The following is a 21,612-nucleotide window of genomic DNA, read 5'->3' on the forward strand; positions in this document are numbered from 1 at the left end:
TTTATATACACACAATGCTCTGCTGTTGCTAACATTCAATGTTTCTTAGTACATTTTGACATTTTCTATCAGCAAGCTTAGACTCCAACTTTTAAAACAAATTTTTTCCAGCTACTTCCCGGGTACATAACTGCCAATTGGCAACATAAGATGGTGTTGATCATTAATGGGGAGAGGGCCATTTTCGTTAATCAAAAGAATAGGATGATGTTAATCACAGAAATGTTTGTATGTGGAGCCCAAATAAGTGCCTGAATTTTCCAATCCATCACTATCTCAGTCATGTTTTATTGGCCCTCTTATTTTGCTACGCTCTTTGTAGTGTTACTAGGAGGCCCACATTTACTCATTTAGCTACCTCTTATTTTGATTTCCCTGACAATTAAAAAAAAAAACAACAACAACAACAAAACGGAGAGAAATATTTATTAAATTAAAAAAAAGTGAATTAATCCACGTTTTTCTTTATTTTTCTCTTTTTATTTTCTTTTGTTTTTTAATTTCTTTCCACCCTCTCTTTTTTTTCCCTTTTTTTTTTACTTTATGTAAAAGTGTATCTAATCTAACTCATCATTATTTTTTCAATTTGATCAAATATTCTATTCTACGTATGAATGGTACAACAGTCAAAAACAGACCTCGTCAGATAAATTTATTTATCCATAAAAATGAGTCGACCTTTATTTTTAAAATTAGATTAATTTAAATTTTGATTTAAATAAATTAAATTTGATTAACCCAAAAAATGACAAGATAAACAGACAATTCGTCTAAATTATTTTGCATTTCATAAGAAAAAATTAGTAATTTTTTGTTAAATATTTTTTAATTCAACTAAAAAATCTGACCTACTAATTTTAAAAAAACTATGTTTGATTAAGGTTTTGATACAAAGTAGCTTTTTTAGTTAAAATATTTTTCTATTAAAAAAAGTAAACAGAATTTTTTATTTAATCCGTCAGACTAGTCATAAACGGTCCGAGTTAAAAAATTATGACCCGTGAAAGTCCTACTGAATGGGAAAGCTTACTGAATATTTCGTATATAATAGAAATACAAAAATTTTAACGTGTACGTTGAAAATTCGATACTATGTATTTATATATAAATATACGTGTTATTTAATTTATTTTTAGTATGTATTTTGTATTTTAACATATATTTTATACTGGTGATTGATTTCATAACAGATTTTTTGTGTACACGTAATATAGTTAATAATAATGTTTGAAAGACAAAAAATATTGGCCAAACATTCTAAACTTACTTTATTTAACATTAATTATTTGTTATTATAATTAATAAATATTAAATAAAATAAATTTAAACTATTTTTTATCTGGTTAATATTACCATATAAATAATAGGACAATTTACTATAATAAATAAATGGGGATCCAATACTACCAGATTGCATAAAATGCAAAACGCATACCCAAATGCATTTTTTGCATAATCTATATAAACCGCGACAGCGGTACCGCGGTTTACCAATACACATAATTCGCTACAGGGGTGTCGCGGATTACGTTTTAGGGAAAATAAGCATAATCCGCGACAGGGGTGTTGCGGTTTATGTCTGAGTGACTGTGCATAAACCGCGACAGGGGTCTAGCGGTTTATGCGTTAGTATAAATACACTTTAGCGGTCTCCCGGATTACATTTGTGGTAGTTATAAAGTTTTAAGAGAGAGAAGGAGAAGTTTTCTAGAGAGAGGAAAAGAGAGAAAAGTGTGGTTAGTTTGGTTGAGTTGAGATCGGGCCGGGACTATGGCGGAGGCACGCAGTCTTTACAGGTTCAACGGCGTTGCGCACGTTGTTGGCAATATAAACGAAGAGGTTAGTTTGGTTATTTTTACTTGATGTATTTCGTATAATATTTTTTCAATGACTGTGATTTAGGTTTTTAAATTTAGATTTAAATTATTATTTTAAATCATAAAATATTTATTTAATATTTAATTAATTTAGATCAAGGTCTTGAACCGTTTATGCCTTTCATTGAATTTTGTGATTAGAAATTGTATGTTACTTGCATAAACTTTTATATTGTATATGTTGTGTTAGATTACTTTAAATTAGTGTTGGATTTTTTATATGTTTGGTTTCTTCTCTCACATGCTCCAGCCAACTAGGTGTATTTATAGAGTTCGGAGGCAGCAGAACATGCCTCTGCATGACAGGATCGTACCCTTTCTGAAGAGGGCTAGTTTGTACCACCTGGCGAGACTCAACGTCAGGTGATTCTGGTTGGACAAGACCTTGGTTAACGCTTTCATTGAGAGGTGGCATCCTGAGACGTATACCTTTCATATGCCTTTTGAAGAGTGCACTATCACGTTGCAGGATGTAGCATACCAGTTGGGGCTGCCCGTGGATGGTTTACCTGTATCCGGGTGCCTTACAAATTTTGAGATGCTTATGAAAGAAGGCAAACCGGCGTGGGAGTGGTTTCAGGAACTATTTGGTGAGCTTCCACCACAGAATAAGGTTAAGCAATATACAGTCCACTTCACCTGGTTTCATGAGAGGTTCAAGGTGCTACCAGATGATGCTACGGAGGAGACCGTACGCATATATGTACGGACTTATATTATGATGCTGCTTTCCACTCAGTTGTTTGGTGACAAGAGTGGAAATCGGGTTCATATACGGTGGTTGCCCTTTGTGGCGACGCTTGATGATATGGGCAACTATAGTTGGGGGTGGGCAGCGTTGGCGTGGCTATAACGTTGCATGTGTCGGGTGGTCAACAGAAATGTGACAAACTTGGCAGGCCCCCTGCAGCTACTGCAGTCATGGATTTTTTAGCGGTTTTCTAGTCTCAGGCAGCGGGGATTCCACACCTATTCCTTCTCATTGGCTTCCAGGTATACATATCTGTATAGTTAGACTTGAACTGTAACTTTTTTATTATGGCTTCATAGCCTCAACAATCATGTCTGAATCCAATTTGGAGTGATCTGTGATATCGTTCCCATGGAACACGTGTGCTTCTCGTTGTATCTCCAAATCTTCCAACAAGCTTTTTTCTGTATCAAGCTGACTTGGATAAGCCAATCGTATCTACGTCCGTAAGTCTTGCATTTTTCATAGAACGTTTGTGGCTCGCATTCATGAACAACGTGATCGACTCCTCTAGAGATAGTGTAATTCTGAATTGTCGCAATGACGGATTTTCTAAAACTGTATTCCATTTTGATTATGGATGGGGTCCTCAGAATCAGCAACACCTATAAAAAAAAAATAAATTGTCGTTCATCGATCTGTCAAAACAAAATTAAGGAAACACACTATCCACTCCGCACGTACCTATGTTTGCATATTCGGAAAACTTCAGTGCATGCATGGCGTCAAGATCCAAGCTACGCATAAAAGGTGGAACATCGATTGATTCACTTACAGCGGGTGAAACCACTAAAGTTTCTGCGACTGCCTCACCTCTCGCATCGTTGTCCTCGTCCTCATCACCAGCTTTGTACGTAGCTTCGAACTCCTCATCGCTATGTTGTTCATTCCTTCATATGCTTCAGCTCTGTCATCTTGCACATCTGGGTTATGTTGAATCTAATTCACAACTATATGTTCAAACTCAACATACAACTCAATCCTTAGGTGTTGCACCTGAGTTTGTTGGTGAATATGAAACATCCGCTGAATACTTGTTTCGTCAATGATCGGCATAACCTCAAACTAGATTAGGCCACCAAATATGACAGCCGGACTCCTGTAGAGAATGTTGCTCTCCCTCTTTAAAATATCACTCTCTATGCTCTGACAGAGCCCGGACTATAGTTCCGTGAACATTATAGTGCACAGAACCACAAACGAAAATGTATTCTCACACGCAAAGCTCACCTCGCCATATGTATTTAGTATAACATCACCGTTGTGGTAAACTACTATATTTGCGATGCCTTCCATCACACCAACAGTGCAATAAAACACCTCTTTTACAATGAAGTAAAATAATAACGAGTTTTGATTTTTATAAGCAGAGGGCTCACCTCGCGGGGTGCATGTTGCCTGGATAGTCACCACATGGACAACACGCATGGTGCGTGTTGCTTCTAATTTGGACACATATTCATCACGTTGCATGTGTGCTGAATCATCACGTGACTTGCGTGTTACACCTGCTATATCTATAACGTCAACCTACCTTTATATACACTAAAAGGTTCCATTTCCACAAAAGCTCACGTGTTTTTTCCATTATAAAGTTTTTTAGTCTTCAAAAGTTCCATTGACATTTGGTTAATTTTTATACCAACTATTAGTATATACTAAAATCAGTTACTATGTATTTGTGTATAAATTTATGTATTATTTAATTTACTTTTAATATATACTTTGTATTCAAACACATATTTTATATTAGTAACTAATTTTAATATATAAATAATATTTTTATTTTTCTATTCCAAAAAATATATTTATTTTTTGAAAAAAAAATTTCCTAACCAAAGCAGAAATTTCTTGTTTCTCTGTTAATATTGTTAATATATTTTCCTTGAAACTTTAGCTATCCATTTTAACCATAAAAATTGATTGTTTTGTAAAATTTTAAAAAATATCATAAATAATTTTTTTATTTCTAGAAGATTCTTAAATCCAATATATTAGTTAAAAATTTTAAATATTTATCAACTTAATTAGTTTTATACTTGTTATTCTTAAACATATTGAATAAAAAAATAACAGTTTAAAAATACGAAGTAATGTGAAAAATATTTAAATAATTCATTTAATCATAAATAATAGTTATATACTTGCTATACGAATGATGCATAATTGTACCTTCCATAGATTCATTTCGTGATCTCTGACAAATTTGTAACAGGATAAATTTGGGCAGGAATTTATAATGATGAACCAGAGGAACAAGAAAATACAAGGGGCAAAAAAATTATAAATTGGTGTACTTAATGGCTGAATTCATGTGAATGTTGGGGTCCATTGTATCTCTTTGTACAATAAATATGCACACAATGGAGAGTACAGCAACGCTTCTGAATTCTTGTGGGAAGTTTTAAGGCCACGTGATTCAAACTATTCACACTCAAAACAAAAGGAGATGGGAATTCCCTAAAATGAGGCTGAGAAAAGAAAATTCTTGTAGATAAATTATTGATCATCAGTTTGAAATATTTTTATAAAATCTCCATAAACATGAGTCCCTATACAACACATTTTAGGCATACATTGTTCATTGTAAATACATAGCTTACAATAAATGCTCTATTTCTATAGTACAAAGCCGAATGGCTGTGGAAGAACATGTAGTGTAAACAACTAAACACATGACCCAACAATTACTAGAAAGCCCAATCCTCAATGAATATCAATGCTATCATGGTGAATATTACACTCTTTTCAACTATGCAACAACTGAATATTACACAATCCTCAATGCTATCATGGTGAGGATGTTTCTCCTCTTATTCTTGTTGAGGAAATAAATGAGTGTCATCAATGAAATTTATGTTAAATATCAATCTCACTTCTGGTTTTGTTCCATCTTTATTCGAATTTTTTGCTCCAAAACAGAAATTTCAGTGTCCAGATCAAACATTCTGTTCAAGGCATGCATGTTCTCCAGGGTTTCACTTAGAGTTCGGTTGTCATTCCCATCACACCTCAAGTGCTGCATTGGACCATGAAGCAACTTATTCACTATGCCTCGGCTAAGATCGTCGACAGCTCTCCGTGTCTTCTTTGGGATGTCATCACCCAACTTACCTAAGCATTTCTCAAGCTCGGCAAGCCTGATTCTTTCGGCGTAAGCCCTCAATTTCTTAATGGTGGGGACAGTTTCTAGTGAGTCCAACCAGGCCTCGAATTGTTTTGATTCTTCTGCAATGATTGTCTGAGCTTCCATTGCTTTTTTTATTCTATCCTCCTTATTGGCAGCCACAACCTCTTTGAGGTCATCGACGTTATAAACTCGTACAGACTCAAGATCTGAGACACATGGACCCACATTTCTAGGAACAGAAATATCTATGAAAAGGCGTCGGCCTCCAACATCTTTACTTGCTGGAGGAAGGTCCACAACATGATCTTTTAAAAATAATGGGTTTTCTGATGATGTGCTGGTGAAAACAACATCTGCTTCGCCAGCAGAGGTGAGCATATCGGATAGGGATTTGTATATTATCTCAACACCATCCAATTCTTCACGTATTGCAGCCACCCTCTCCTCAGTTCTATTGACAACAACCATCTTTGTGCAACCTTTCGAAACCAAATGTTTTATTACAAGCTTTCCCATCTTACCAGCACCAATAACCAACATCCTCGCATTAGCATGTGAGGCCTGAGGTAGCTTCAAAAATGCTAGTTCAACAGCAGCCGAGCTTACAGAAACGGCTCCAGCAGCAATATTGGTCTCAGTTCTAACCCTCTTTCCAACAGCAATTGCATGTTTGAATAGCCCACTAATATTTCTCCCAAAGCCATTAACTCCTTGTCCAACTTTGACAACTTGCTTAACCTGAGCAAGGATTTGACCTTCTCCCAATACAAGAGAGTCAAGACCAGCTGAAACTTCAAAAAGATGTTGTGTCGCATCATTGTTGTAAAGCAAAAACCTATGTTGGCGAAGCTCTGAAACAGGAATCGAGCTTTTCTGCAAGAAAGAACAGTGATGTTAAACATTAGTAATTCAACACAAATGTCATCAAAGAAAGAAACTTCACACCTACTTTAGACATCCATTCCATGACTTCTTTGACACCTCGGTGTTGGGACAAAGCAACAACATATATCTCCATTCGATTGCAGGTGCTTAAAATAGCTGCTTCTTCAATATGATTTAGACTACATAGCTCTGTGATGGCTCTAGGCCATTCTGCTTCTGGAATGGCAAGTTTTTCACGCATTTCCACAGGTGCAGTGTGCACACTGAGCCCTATAACCACAATGCTGCTCCTTTCCTTTGTATACCCTGTGAAAGTTTGGTTATTTAAAAATTGCAAGTTCCAGATAACCAACAAGCAGAAATAAACTAATGAAAGCAGGTAATCATCTATTCTTTCTTTTCATTGTTGGATAACAAGATGGACTTTACACAAATCTTGAAAGGCTCAATTTCTATGAATTGTATCATTAAAGTGGTGGTTCTTAAAACTCTATCAATGATGTATTTCATTAGATCATTGTTAAAAGCTTTTGACATAACAAGGGAATATCTTGAATGCTAATAAAATAATAATCATATGTTTCATGGTAAATTGCACTATGAAAACTTTCACAGAGGATTTTTCTTTTTTTTTGAAAACAACAGAACGAATATCATTGATTAATGCATGAAAGTTTACTCACTCTGAAACTGGTGGTCAAAAAACATGAGATACAAAGGTAACAAAATTTAATGCAAATATGTAAACAGATGTAAACAAATTAACAAAATGCAGCAGAACTTCACACTCATACAGGCAAAATGTGGCATGCCAAATCAAAAATAGTGTGTTTGGAAAATCATTTGGGGGTTTGCAGAACCAATCCTATGGGGTAGAATTGGTTTTGTTTTGGCTATGTAATATCATGTTTGGGTTGTTGACTTGTTGCACAACTTTTTTTTTTTTTATTTCCCACGGTATCCCCCAATAAGTCCAAAGACTAATCCGTCACGGATCAGAGTTCCAAAGACTAATGAGCTAACCACTAAACCAACGCAACTTAGTTACTTGTTGCACAACTTAGAATTGATTCTACCTTCTATAATTGGTCATGGGAGAAATGAAATTCTTATACTTTCTGTCGTAATCACTGTTAGAGAATCTCAATCTACCAAACATAGATCTCTTTACTCCAAAAATCAATGCCAATAATATCAACTATGACAGAATTAGTTCTCCCTAGAATCAAGTTCTCAAAAGCAGAAACAAACACACAATTAACTACATGATTAAAATTCAGCTAAGTTTCAGGACTTACTATCAACAGAAGAAGTCTTGAGCTGCTCTAGAGCAGAGAGGGTGCCACTGCTACTGCTAGCATCGCTCGCACCATTATTGATCTTCACAAATGCATCAGGTGAGACCGCGTCGCAGCGAATCACTCCTCTCTGAAGAGAGGTACTTCTGTTCTTGCAAATTACCGATAAATTGGTGCTAGAAATCGATGAGAATGATGATGGTGATGGCATTGAAGGCAGTAAAGTCTCCAACTTGGAGGCTGAGAGAGCTGTTGAAGCAGACATTGTGGCAGCTACGACGAGAACCCTAACCCTAATCTTAGAGGGTCAAATGGGAATCAAATTGCAGAAGGAATCAAAGGGAATTGGGAAATTTTGGTAAGTGAAGGAGAGAGAGAAGGGTGGAATTGGTGCCAAGAAGAAGAAGGAAAAAGAACAAGACCCTCCTCCTCCCTCTCACATAATTCGTCGAGGCCTTTGTGGCATAAAGCCATTAATGCATAGCTCGTAATAAGAATTTAAAGTTAGACCACTCTTCATATAACATGTGTTAATGTTGCCATTAGCAACTGTTATATAGTTAATCAGTTGTTCCTAAAATATCATTTGAGGATCAATTTAATTTTTAAAGAGGTCTCAAATTAGTTTTTTAAAGTATAATATAAAGTGATATTTTAGGTCAAAATTTGATTTCACATAAAGTTGATAGATAAAAATTTAATTAAATTAGTCAAATTATCTAATGACTCTCGATTATTAACTTCACGTAAAATCGATTGTATTTGAATTTTTACCGATATTTTATTATTTTATTCGTTGGACAATCACGTACCACGTCTAAAATTTACAAATGTTAAAAACTTAAACTCTAAGAATTTGATAAAACTATTTAAATAAAAATTCTAACTACAAAAAAATTAAAATGCGCAGATGTTAAAATTTAAAATTTTGAATAAGAAAGTGATTTTGTAATAATTTAATCACTGATTACTTTAATAAATAAGAATAATATTAAATAATCAATAATATAATAGTCAATTTCTATCAAGTAGATAAAAATCAATTTCTTTTTCTCTCTCACTGTCTACATATCTTTAATCCCTTCACTGCCGCTGCTTCACCTCTTCGGTGCCGCCACCATTGTTTTTTCTTTTGGTGTTGCCATTTCTGCCTCTTCCCTTGCACTTGCACCCACATTTCTCTCCTCCAATAACCACCCATTTCTGTCTTTTGCTCAAACTCACATCCATTCCCCAAATCTTACCACTTCTACTTCCCAATGCCATTCACTTTTCAAAAACTCAACGTCACAACCGATACCAAACATAACTTCATGCTTATAGTTATGATATGACGGAAAAGGATTTGTTGGTAGAAAAATTTTGAAAGATGTGAGATTTAGAATTAATATTTAAAATGATTTTTAAATTTGTTAGTCTCAACGTTACTTTTGAATTTAAAATTATTTTAAATTTAATTCTAAACTTAACAACGATTATCCCTGAAATATTTTTTGAAGACGAAATAATTATGTGATTGAATAGAAGCCACGCTGGACTGGTAAAATATCGTTAGTTTATTTTTTGCGTTTAAATAGAACATAAACATGTCTTTCAGGATATTTTGAGGGATTTTTTATATCGTTTATAAATTATTTTGAGGAATTTTAAATTCTAAAAAAATCATTTATGTTCTATTTGGCGCCAAAAATGAAACGGCGACATTTTATCAGTACAGCGTAACTTTCATTGTACCTCCGTCCAACTACGTCATTATTCCGTCACCAAAAAATATTTGAGGGACAATCGTTAATTTTAAAGACAAATTTAGAACAATTGTAAGTTTAGAAACGATATTGAGACTCGACTGCAAGTTCATGATCACTTTGAGTATTAACTCTGAGATTTGTAGTAGAAGTAACAGTAAAAATAGGCTAGTTTAGATCAAGGTTTACTCTTAATAGATTAAGCTTGCAATAAAGTATATCAATTTAAGTTTGGTATATAATCTAGTATAAATTTTTTAATGAGTATTAAGTCTAACATGTTCTCAAATTTGGTCTGACTTAAAATTTTTCAATAGTCCTAATTTATTTTTAATAAATAAATAATGTCAATATACAATATTAAATTAATTAATATTGATATACAATATTAGATAAATAATGTAGATATATAATTAAAGAAATAAATAATTTTTTTTCAAAGATATTAAATTTATTCATTATAAAGAAATAAATAACTTAGTAAATAAAAATATTCAAATGTTATAAAAGATTCAAATTCAAACCTTTACTATTATATTTTTATTAGTATAATAAAACTCTATATATTTTTATAGTTTTAGACCAACTTAATAGGCCAATAAATTATTTCATAAATCAAGGTTTAGTCTATTAAAAAATTTAGACTTTTAAAATAACTTGAGCCTAGATTTATTTTTTATCAGGCTAGATCAGACTAAACACAAGTCAGTTACAGATCTTTGACAAATTATTTGTCCTAAATAGAGGTGATGGATAAAAAAATAAAACTAAACTCTTAAGACTTAACAGTAGTATTATTGAGAGGCTAGTTAGAAAAAAAATATATAAACTTGCAAAAAATAAATATATAATTATTAGGATTAGTATCAAATTTATAGCTTATTTAAAAAGTTATGCTATAAATAGCACTATGATATAATAGCATGAATACTTATGGTGTAATCGAAAATTTTGGTTTCTTTGAAAATTTTGGTTTCTTTCTTTTGTTCTAATTCTAAAGATTTTTGTCTAATTTTTTTTAATTATCTCTCATTTTTTATATTTCTTGATACAATATCGTGTCAATTATGTATAAATTATCAAATTAGACAAAAAATAGTTAAAATATAAAATATATATTAAAAATAAATTAAATAATATATATTTATACATAAATATATAATAATATATAACTAATTTTATAACTAATCTTTAATATATATTATTTTTGTGTGAAAAATCCTTAAAAAACATGTAAAGTTTAAGGTGAATGCTATATATTTGAAGAAAAAAAAAAGTAGAAAATCGTCGAAATACAGCACTCTTAAAAAAATACGCTTAGAAATAACAAGTAAATTAACTAGTTTTGGGTTTTTATTTTTTATAATCTATTAAAAAATAGTTAATATAATTAAAAGGTTATCCTTTTAAATCTCAATTACTTATATAAAATATGAAAAATACTACTTTTACAATAAAATTCAGTTTTAAAATTTAAATAATATTATTTAATTAAATTTTAATTAAAACACATTCTTAATTTGTAGGTAAATATGTTAGTGATTAAAATTAATTTAAATTTTAAATACTAAAATTTTTTTAATTTTCTACCTACTCTATAAAATAGTTATTTCTCTAATTTTTTACTTTGTAGGTTCCTCTCTCGTAAGTTCTTTTCTTCTTCTCCTTCGCTCATGTTTTTCACAAAAATTTTCATAGAAGGATATTAGTAAATTTATTATTTTATATTTAATATTTTATTATTATTATTAAATGAGTTGTGGTATTTTGTTTCTATTTCGAGTGATTTAATTTGTATGCTAACTCAAAACTCATTCATCGTCATTGTCGAATAAAATTTTAATAAGATTATATCAACATTTAAATTAAACAATAAATAAATTATTAGTCTATACATCAATATTCTTTTCTTCTTCTTCACTTTCTTTTTTCTTTCTTTTTTTTTATCTTTTTAATCTTTATCTCTAGAATAATTAGAGAAGACCACTAACATAAAATAATTAGATCGAATTAAAGATAAATAAAAGAGCAATTACAAGTATTCGGGAGAAAAAAAAAAGATAAATAAAAATTTAATAAAAGCTTATAGTTTCAACAATTTTTTTATTATTAGTTGAATTTTTTAATTATTTATTTGAACATTAACGCTTTTAAAATTATTAAAATATATGTTCGTAAAAATTAATTCTTTTTTTAATTGTAATACATCTAAAATTATTAAATTATATAAAAAATATTTTTAAAATACATCCAAAATCATAAATCTAAAATTTAAATTTAAACATTAAAAGTAAAATTAATTTTTTATATCTTATTTGATAAAAACTCATCTAATATTTCTCTCTTTTTTAATAGTTAGATTTTTTTGTTACTTATTTGAATATTAATGCTTTTAAAATTATTAAAATGTATGTTTATAAAAATTCCTTTTTTTTTCAATTGTAACACATCTAAAATTATTAAGTGATACACAAAATATTTATGAAACACATCCAAAATCATAAATTAGAAATTTAAATTTAAACGTTAAATATAAAATTAATTTTTTTATATCTTATTCAATAAAAACTCATCTAATATTTCTTATTTTTTTAATTATTTATTGGATTTTATTGTTATTTATTTGAATTTTAAAATTAAAATCTTTAATTTTACTGAATTTAATTTTTGAAGGTGTATTTAAATGATAATCGGTTAATGATTAAAAATTCTAAAACTAAAATAGAAAATTTAAATTTTAAATTTTAATTTTATTTAGTTTGTATTTTAAATGTGTATTTAATTTAAAAAAATACTAAATCTATTTAGATATATTTGTTTTAATTTTTTTAAATTATTGCAATAAAAGATTGAATAAATAATAACTTTTAAAGGATAGCTAATCGTACTGATAAAATATAATAAATAAAAAATTAAATTTTGTTTATTAATATGAAATGCAACCCTTCTTACTTCACAAAGAATATTTAAGAATAAAAAATAAAAAAAGGGGCAAATCACTTATATAAGTCAAGAGGAGAAAATATTTACACAAATCAGCCAAATCAAAAACTGGTTCATGAATGAATCAAGAGACATTTTTATATGGTTCAAATCAATTCGAATTACACACAGAGTAATTCGAATCATTCGAATTACACCCACGCACGCGTTCCCAAATAACTCGAATGATGTCGTTAAAAAATTAATAATTTATTAAAAAATTAATAATTTAAAAATTAAAAAATATATTTTATTTCATACATTAAAAAAAAGTTAACAAAATATTTAATTATAAGACTTCTTTAAAATATTAATAAGCTATCAACTTGAATTCCATACAATACTCTTTTGTCCATTTTTATTAGCTCATGAATATTTTTTAATAAATTTTTTTAATAAATTTATTTAAATTATACTACAAAAAATATTTTATTCTATGCAAAACAATTTAAAAAAAATGGCTTAAAAAATGTTAGGAGTACTATAAAAATTTGTAATGTTCTAATGACTTAGGTAAATACATGCATATACTCAAATTTTAAATAAAATATTCTACATAGTCAATAATAATTTAAAAATTAAAAAAAATATTTTATTCATAGAAAACAATTAAAAAATATATTTTATTCTATCTATACAAAATAATTTTTAAAAAATTGCTTAAAAGATGTTATAAGTACTATAAAAGTTTGTAATATTCTAGTGATTTAGGTAAATATATGATAAAAATATTTTTTCTTTAATTTCTAAATTATTTTTGACTATGTAGAGTATTTCTTTAATGTCCTAAGTCATTAGGACATTACAAATTTTTATAATACTCCTAATATTTTTCAAACCATTTTTTTAAATTATTTTGCATAGAATAAATATTTTTTGTAGAATAATTTAAATAAATTTATTAAAAAAATTTATTAAAAAATATTCATGAGCTATTAAAAATGGATAAAAGAGTATTGTATGGAATTCGAATTGATAGCTCGTTAATATTTTAAAGAAGTCTCGTAATTAAATATTTTGTTAGCTTTTTTTAATGTATGAAATAAAATATATATTTTTAAATTTTTAAATTATTAATTTTGTTAATAATTTTTTTTAATAAATTATTAATTTTTTAACAGCATAATTCGAATTATACCATAAATAATTCGAATCAGTCAAATTCTAATTACTTGAGAACATGTGCGTGGGTGTAATTCGAATCACCTTATTCGAATTACTGTGTGTAATTCGAATCAGGTTGATTCGAATTAGTGGGTGTGTGCGTGTGTGTAATTCGAATCAGTGTACATAGAGATGAAGTTTAAATTAGGTCAATTCGAACTATATAAAAATGTCTATTGATTAATTTATAAACCAATTTTTAATTTGGCCGATTTATGTAAATATTTTCTCCCCTTGGTTTATATCAGTGATAAAAAATTAAGTTAAAACAAACATAATATTCAACATCGACATACGGTTAATAAAAAAAATATTGTTACATACTTAGATAAGTGTCTAATCATATATTAATCTAGTTAAAAAGTATTAAACTTTCATTTTTTTATTTTGTACTAAATAAATAATTGAAGAATTGTGTCAACTTTTTATCTTCTTTATTATCTCTGTTTTTTTTTTTTTCTTTTGGAAGGTATATGTTTACAATTTGACTCACCAAGTAAAGAGAATTAGCATACTCGTTCCTTTTGACATTGCCGTTAAGATGAAAATAATGAGGTCATGCTTTCAACGATGTATCACTTCACTTTGATATATCTCTGCTTATTTCACATTTTCACGGTAATAAATACTTGTGATTTCTACTACCAATCAATCTCTCCTTTTTCTTCATTTTATCATCTAACCTTTTTTTTTTCCTTCTTTTTATGGTATTACTAATTAAATGTTTTAGTATGTCAACAAAGTTTTGTCCCACTAGATGAGGTCGACTACATGAATCAAATGATATCATTGACTTCTATCATGTATGATGTCTACAAAAAAACTGTTTACACCACAAAATTATAATTAATTAAGCAAACTTTCAAGGAAATGTTAGAAGGGCATATATATAATAGAAATTACATATCGACCTAAGTGAACCTAAGATGTTTGGTAAGAACATATTGCTTAGAGAGATCACCATTACTTGATGTGCAAAATCATGAGCTAGTTTCCTTTAATGCAAACAAAACATAGTTTCATTTCCAATCCCAAGCAAACATTGTTTCAGAGATATTTTGCTACCTGTGCCCAACATCTGTAAATAGCTCCGACAACCTTAACTTGGTTCACACTATAGTTTCTTGTTACAATTACATTTTCTCCTCCAACCTTATGGTTTAAGCATTTGCAGCTATGTTCTTACACACACGTCTTGCTGAGGCATTGACTAGTACAATGAGTGCTTCTCAAATTTGTTTCATAAATAATCAATGTTTTATGCATTCCAACTAATTGTGATTTTTATTGAGTTGTCTTTGGCTTGAAATAACTTTCTTTCTATTTATATAGGAATCATGGTTTGTGTCCTAAGGTATACTTTGGACTACTCTTCTCCAAGTGTCACTCATGCTAGTATTTTTATCTATAATAACATTACAGAAATATAAATTTTTTAAAATTATGATCCACTTTGTTCTGACAGTATAAATTATGCATGACACAAAAAATTTATAAAATGTAAAAGTTATAGATTGACAAAAGTCTCTGGCTAAGAAAACCAATATATTTGTAGATAAAAAATTAAATAATAAAATTTTTAGTTATTATTTTTATATGAAAAAATTTAATTTTTTATTAATAATTAATTTTAACAGTGTTATCTAAAATTTAAAACAAGTTAACATGTATACTTTTATATTTAATTAGGTGTTAACTGTTAAGTCTGTTACACAAATAGAAATAAGTAAATTTTATACTTTCTATTTAAAAATAATATTTTTTCTCCATCTGTATATAAAAATATAATTAGATATTAGCATAAAAAATTATACTGATAGTTATAAAAATTAACTTAAAATTAATTTTTTCAAAACAATTGAATCTTGATTCTAATTTTAATTAAAACATTAGTATTCTCTCCAAATTATATGTAATAAATATTTGAAAGAAGAGAAATAAAAATATAGATTAGAAAGATAAGCGATGAAAATTTAAACTAAATAAAAAACTACGTATATAATAACAATAATAATAATAATATTTTTTATGTAAATTATATTATTTTGTTAATTTTATTTTCTGTAGAAGAGAAAGATAAAGATGAAGAATGAGAGTGAGGGTCAGAGTTTTGTTAATTTTGGAAGAAAAAAATTTATTTTAATTGTAAAAAATATCGGATGACATATTTTAATTTGTCAAATTACTAATATAAAATATAAATTATATATAAAGTAAAAATAGTAGAGAGAATTAAAAAAATAGAGAGAGAAAGATGGGAGAATTTAAGAAGGGAGTTTATTAATTTTTAAAAAAAATATTTTCTTTCAATTTTAATAAGAGAGTGTCATGTGACACATTGGATTATTAAATTAGATAGTAATATAAGATACATAATATAAGTCTATTTTAATTTCAATTTTAAAATTTCAATTTTAATTTTAATGCAATTAAAAAATGTCATGTTGCATATTTTGATTGTCAAATTAGTAATTAGTCATTGATGTTGATAATGATATATAAAATAAATAGAGTGGTTGAAGGAATAAGAGAAATAGAGAAAGGAAGAAGGAGGAGGGGAGAACTCTTTAATTTTAGAGGGAAAGATTTGATTTCAATTATAATGAGGGAGTAACATGTGGCATATTTTGGTTGTAAAATTAGTAAAGAGGAGGGAATAATTTTTTAATTTTGGAGGGAAAGATGTAATTTTAATTACAATGAGAGAGTGACATGTGGTATATTTTAGTTGTAAAATTAGTAAGATAAAAAGGAGAATTCTTTAATTTTGAAGAAAAAAAAGTTGATTTCAATTGTAATGAGAGAGTGACATGTAGTATATTTTAGTTGTAGAATTAATAAAGAGGAGGGAATAATTTTTTAATTTTGGAGGAAAAGATTTAATTTTAATTACAATGAGAGAGTAATATGTGGCACATTTTAGTTGTAAAATTAGTAAGAAAAAGAAGAAAATTCTTTCATTTTAGAAGAAAAGATTTGATTCCAGTTATAATAAAAAAATGACATGTGGTATATTTTGGTTGTAAAATTAGAAATATATAATAAATAAATAAATTAGTAATTACTTTGTGATTTTAGCATATGAATTACTCAGTCAGATACTTTCCAATTATGAATGATATAGAATTTGATGGAGTAATTAGAACCTTGAAGTAATATAAAATAAGAGAAAAGAAACTCAGTTGCTTCTCCAAAGGCAAAGGCAGTATTTAGTTAGTATCTATGTCTATCACAAATATAGATATAATGATTCGTGTCTATCATTTGATTAGTTAAAACACAAATTATTGGTAGATTCGGAAGGATACAAAAATATACAAAAATATACGAAGACAAAAAATTTGTATTACTACAAGAAAGGGTGAAAGTGAAATACTAATTTTGAGACATGAACACTATTTTTAACACATATTCTTTATATATATCCTCATTTTAGATTCATAAATCTTAAAATACCTTTTTCATATTTCATATTTCATATTTCTTCCACTCTTTTCATCAAGTCAGTTACTCTCAGCCACCACTATTTTCATTTTAATTTTTTTTTTTGACCGTGCTCTTTTTTTTTTGTCTTGGACTAAGGCCAAAAACCCTATCCGAACCTACTTTTCCAATCCATCCGAATCAAATTTCAATTTGATTTTTCCTCTCTCAGAATTTTGAACCTTAGCGTCGAGAAGCTCTTTTCATGGCCACCATGCAATGACTATGGTTAACCTTCTTTCCAGTTGATTCTCGGGTCTGGATTCAAGTCGCGAATCAGTTGATGAGATCCGAATCAGGTCTCTCTGCTGGCATCACCTGGGCAAGCAGTTCCGCCTCAGAGGTTAACGAGATGAATTTTGGTGAAGTTCTATCGCCGGAGAACACCATTAAATCTTCCAACCAAGCTTCGTACCCTTCCTTGTTGCTACTTCAATCTTTGCCTGGTCTATCCCGTGCATGCCGTTGTTCGATAGACGTTGCGCGAACAGCTTGATCACTCCCTAGCCACCGCAATGTTCCTCTTACCTTCACAACCTCTTTCATTACTTAGATCTTGAGTGAATGAATATGATGTTGTACTCTCCATTCAGTGGCGCTATTCTCATTAATGGCATCCTGACTTTCCTGCCTCCTTGCTTGGTCCGAGCATTTTTTTTTTTTGCCTAATTTGATTTTTCCTATCATTCTTTATAAATATTGCTTCACATTTGAAATTCACTTCTATTAATGCTTTGTATGTCTGCAGGTGGTTTAGTGCTCCAACTCGTTCGTAATGTTTCTGCTTCTACTGCTTTTGCCACTGCACGGGCTAGACGATTTTCGTTTCTGGGAGTCTAAGTCATTCCCTTTTCAGGTACATTCTTCATTAAAATTTGAATATCTTGGATTATGGCCATTGCCTCTACCAATGTTGTCTTGGATTTAATTGCTTGAACGAGCTTTAAGTTGTCAGATTCTATTAGAGTTCTGCCCATTTGTAGATTGTTCACCATGATTAATGCTTGCCTTATTGCCTGGGCTTCTACCACAATACTTGATTTGGCTTGAATCTTTTCTGAGAAACCTAAAATAATCCTTCCTTTACTATCTCTGATGACCACAGCTATTGCACCTGTTCCAGTATCCTTTCTGAAGGTTGCATCAACATTTGCTTTCAACCAGTTCTCAGGGGGAGGTCTCCATTTCACCAGGTTAGTTTTGCTCCTATTAGCTTCTGTTTTCTGTGACTGCTATTTTTCTGCTAGTTTTCAGTATGTTGTCTCTAGTTCTTTTGCCATGCTGATTGTCCAACTAGGGTTTACTTTCTGTTGTTGAAACAACTTGCTGTTCCTCATTTTTCATATCTCCCACATGAGAAATCCTAACTTGCTAAATCTCTTCTCCTGGTCCTCTCCACCACATGCTCTCACCTTTCTTATGCATTTCACTATCCAATTTCCGATTGAGCTGACTGTCTCAACTGTTGGGGTCCATTGACATTCCGCTCCGAACCATGTTGCTCTAGCCCAATCGCATAACAGTAATGCATGTTCTACTGTCTTTAAACTTTTCAAGCATATTTGACAAATTGGATCCGATGACATCTTTCTTTTATGTAAGTTAGAACCTACTGGTAATATATCATGACATGCTCTCCATAAGAACTTTCTGATCTTCTGTGGGACTTTTATTCTCCATACCTCCTTCCATATCTCCCTTTTATCTTCACTTGTTGATAGATTTTCATATTTAATGTTCTGCCCGACTCTTTTTGCAGCATAATATCCTATTCTTATTGAATAATTTCCATCTTCCTTCCATGGCCAATACAATTGGTCTTCTTTGTTCATTACACTAACATGGGTGCTGAGAATCTCTTTGCAAATATCTTGAAAAATCATGCTCTCAATCATTCTTTTATTCCACCATTTCCCATTCACATTGAGATCCTTTACCTTCGAGTCATCTGTGCTGTTCGCATTAAGAGGCTTGCTCCTCCCAATGATCCAATTATCGTTCCATATGTTTACTTTTGAACCATCTCCAATGCTCCACTTTGCTCTTTCCATTAATAACTCTCTTCCATGCAAGATGCTTCTCCAGACCCATGACGCGCTCTTTTTACATGTCGCTGTCCAAAAGTTGCCATCCGAAAAATATATCAATTTCAAAACTTGTACCCAGATTGCACTCGGGTCCTTCAATGCTCTCCATGCTTGTTTGGCAAGGTAGGCAATATTTTGTTTCTCGAGGTCTTTAAACCCTAGCTCCCCATCGCGCTTGCTATCAGTAATGCTGTCCCACTTTTTTCAATGGATGTCCCGTTCCTTTCCCGATGCTGCCCACCAGAATTTCGCAACCTTTGTACAAATTCTCCTGCAAAAGCTCTTAGGAAACTTTGTGACATTCACGGCATATGATGGCATTGCTTGAATTATAGACTTTATTAGTGTCTCTTTGCCTGCTTGATTCAGTAACCTTTCTTTCCATCCCTCTAGTTTATTCATGATTTTTTCTTTAATCCATACTAGAGCCTTGTTATGAGATCTTCCCCATATAGCTGGTAACCCTAAATATTTTTCCGGTGTGTCCCATGTTGTAATTCCTAAAATCTCTTCAATGTCTACTCTCGTTTGTATCGACACCTGGCTTCCAAACGTAATGCCTGACTTATTCAAGTTGATCCTTTGTCCGGATGCCTCTGTGTATTCATTAAGCATGGAGATAATCTGAAATATCTCATATTCCTTTGCTTTCGCGAATATAATGCAATCATCTGCGAACAACAAGTGAGTAAGAAGCAAGGCTGTTGGGGCTATCTTTAGACCTGTTATATAGCCTTTTGCTTAAGCCTTCTGCATTAGAATCGTGAATACCTCAGCTACTAAAATGAAAAGGTAGGGGGATAATGGATCCCTTTGTCGAAGACCCCTCTAAGGCATGATCTTCTTAGATAACTCTCTGTTGACCTTCACCCTATAACTTGCACTTCTGACACATTTCATCACCAATTCAACCCATTTTTCAGTGAACCCGAGTTTCATGAGCACCTTTTCAAGGAAATCTCATTCTAACCTATCATATGCCTTGTTCATATCTAACTTGATTGATATATTCTGTGATCCCTCTCTTTCTTTCTTGTTTAGGCTATAATAAACTTCTTGGACAATTACTTTCCTCCCACAAAAGCACTTTGGGTTGGGGACACTATATCCTCGAGGAGCCCTTTCAACCTTAACACTATGACCCTGGTTATCATTTTGTAAATGAAGTTACAGCAGCTTATTGGTCTCAACTGATTAAGTTCTTCCATATTCTTGACCTTTGGAATTAAGACTACTATGGTTTCGCTAATCTGTTCAGGTAAGTACCCATTCCGAAAGAATTCCCTAACTACTGCACATACCTCCTTTTTAATTATCTCCCAGTGTTTTTGGTAGAACAGTCTATTCAGACCTTCTGGTCCCGAAGCCTTAAGACTGCCCATGCTGAAGACTGCTTTTCTAATATCCTCTTCTGTGACCTCTGAAATTAGCTCCCTATTCATGTCTTCCGTGACTCTCACTGGAACTTTGCTTAAGACTGATTCACAAAATCAGCTCCCTAGTGATAAATTCATTCCTCGGATTGCTGAACCACGTGAATCTTTCTCCTTTTATGTCTAAGCCCATGAGATACTTCATATCTACAAACTGTCTAAATTCTCTCACCTGACTTTGAGGCTTTGGATGTAGACCAATTTTCTCTTCTTGGCTCAAAATGTCGTTGAAATCTCCTATGAATAGTTATGGCTCCCCCTTGTTGCCATTATTCGCTGTGATAGCTCTCCATTGCTCTTTTTTTCTTCCAGAACATGGGTTTCCGTATATGAAGTTGCACTCCCATATGTTCCTTTTTCTATCATCAATACGAGCTTTTATGTGATTATCACACCAAAAATAAATATCAATATTATATATTTCATTCCACAAAAGGCATAGCCCTCCGGACAGTCCCTAGGGTTCTATGTGAAATACATTCTCAAAATGTAACTTTCTTTTTAGCTTCTTAATAGTACTTTCTCTAGCTCTAGTCTCAATAAGAAATATTATTGTAGGCTTTATTTGTTTGCACATGCTGTGCAGTTCAGAAACTGTCGCGGGAACCGCTACTCCGCGGCAGTTCCAACTTATGATACTCATGGTTGAGTTGGGGGCTTGTGTAGGCCCGCCTCCTCAGCCATTGAGTCTTCCAAGTCATCTCTGATCTGTGATTCTTTCTCATGCGCTCTTTCTTCTATTATGCCTCTGCTTCATTTGTTCTTCTTGTTGGCCGT

The 21,612-nt window shown here is 30.9% G+C and overlaps 1 protein-coding gene across 1 annotated transcript; it reads right to left on the reverse strand.

Moving 5' to 3' along the window:
* Nucleotides 1-5,315: 5,315 nt before the first annotated feature.
* On the reverse strand, nucleotides 5,316-8,444 carry LOC130946457 (glutamyl-tRNA reductase 1, chloroplastic-like). Its single transcript, XM_057875213.1, has 3 exons — nucleotides 7,942-8,444; nucleotides 6,708-6,949; nucleotides 5,316-6,631 (listed from the first exon to the last, which is right to left on the reverse strand). The coding sequence occupies exons 1-3, from the start codon at nucleotides 8,204-8,206 to the stop codon at nucleotides 5,501-5,503; spliced, it is 1,638 nt and encodes a 545-aa protein (XP_057731196.1). The 5' UTR covers nucleotides 8,207-8,444; the 3' UTR covers nucleotides 5,316-5,500.
* Between the last annotated feature and the right edge of the window lie 13,168 nt (nucleotides 8,445-21,612).

Source organism: Arachis stenosperma, chromosome 8, assembly GCF_014773155.1.
Source record: "Arachis stenosperma cultivar V10309 chromosome 8, arast.V10309.gnm1.PFL2, whole genome shotgun sequence".
In the NCBI taxonomy this organism is placed as follows: domain Eukaryota; kingdom Viridiplantae; phylum Streptophyta; class Magnoliopsida; order Fabales; family Fabaceae; genus Arachis; species Arachis stenosperma.

Excerpts from the sequence above, each read along its gene's own strand:
- LOC130946457 (XM_057875213.1), bottom strand. The coding sequence starts at position 8,206 with ATGTCTGCTTCAACAGCTCTCTCAGCCTCCAAGTTGGAGACTTTACTG. Across the intron at positions 6,950-7,941 it reads CAAGACTTCTTCTGTTGATA|GGTATACAAAGGAAAGGAGC; the intron begins GTAAGTCCTGAA and ends AAACTTTCACAG. Across the intron at positions 6,632-6,707 it reads TCATGGAATGGATGTCTAAA|AAAAGCTCGATTCCTGTTTC; the intron begins GTAGGTGTGAAG and ends TCTTTCTTGCAG.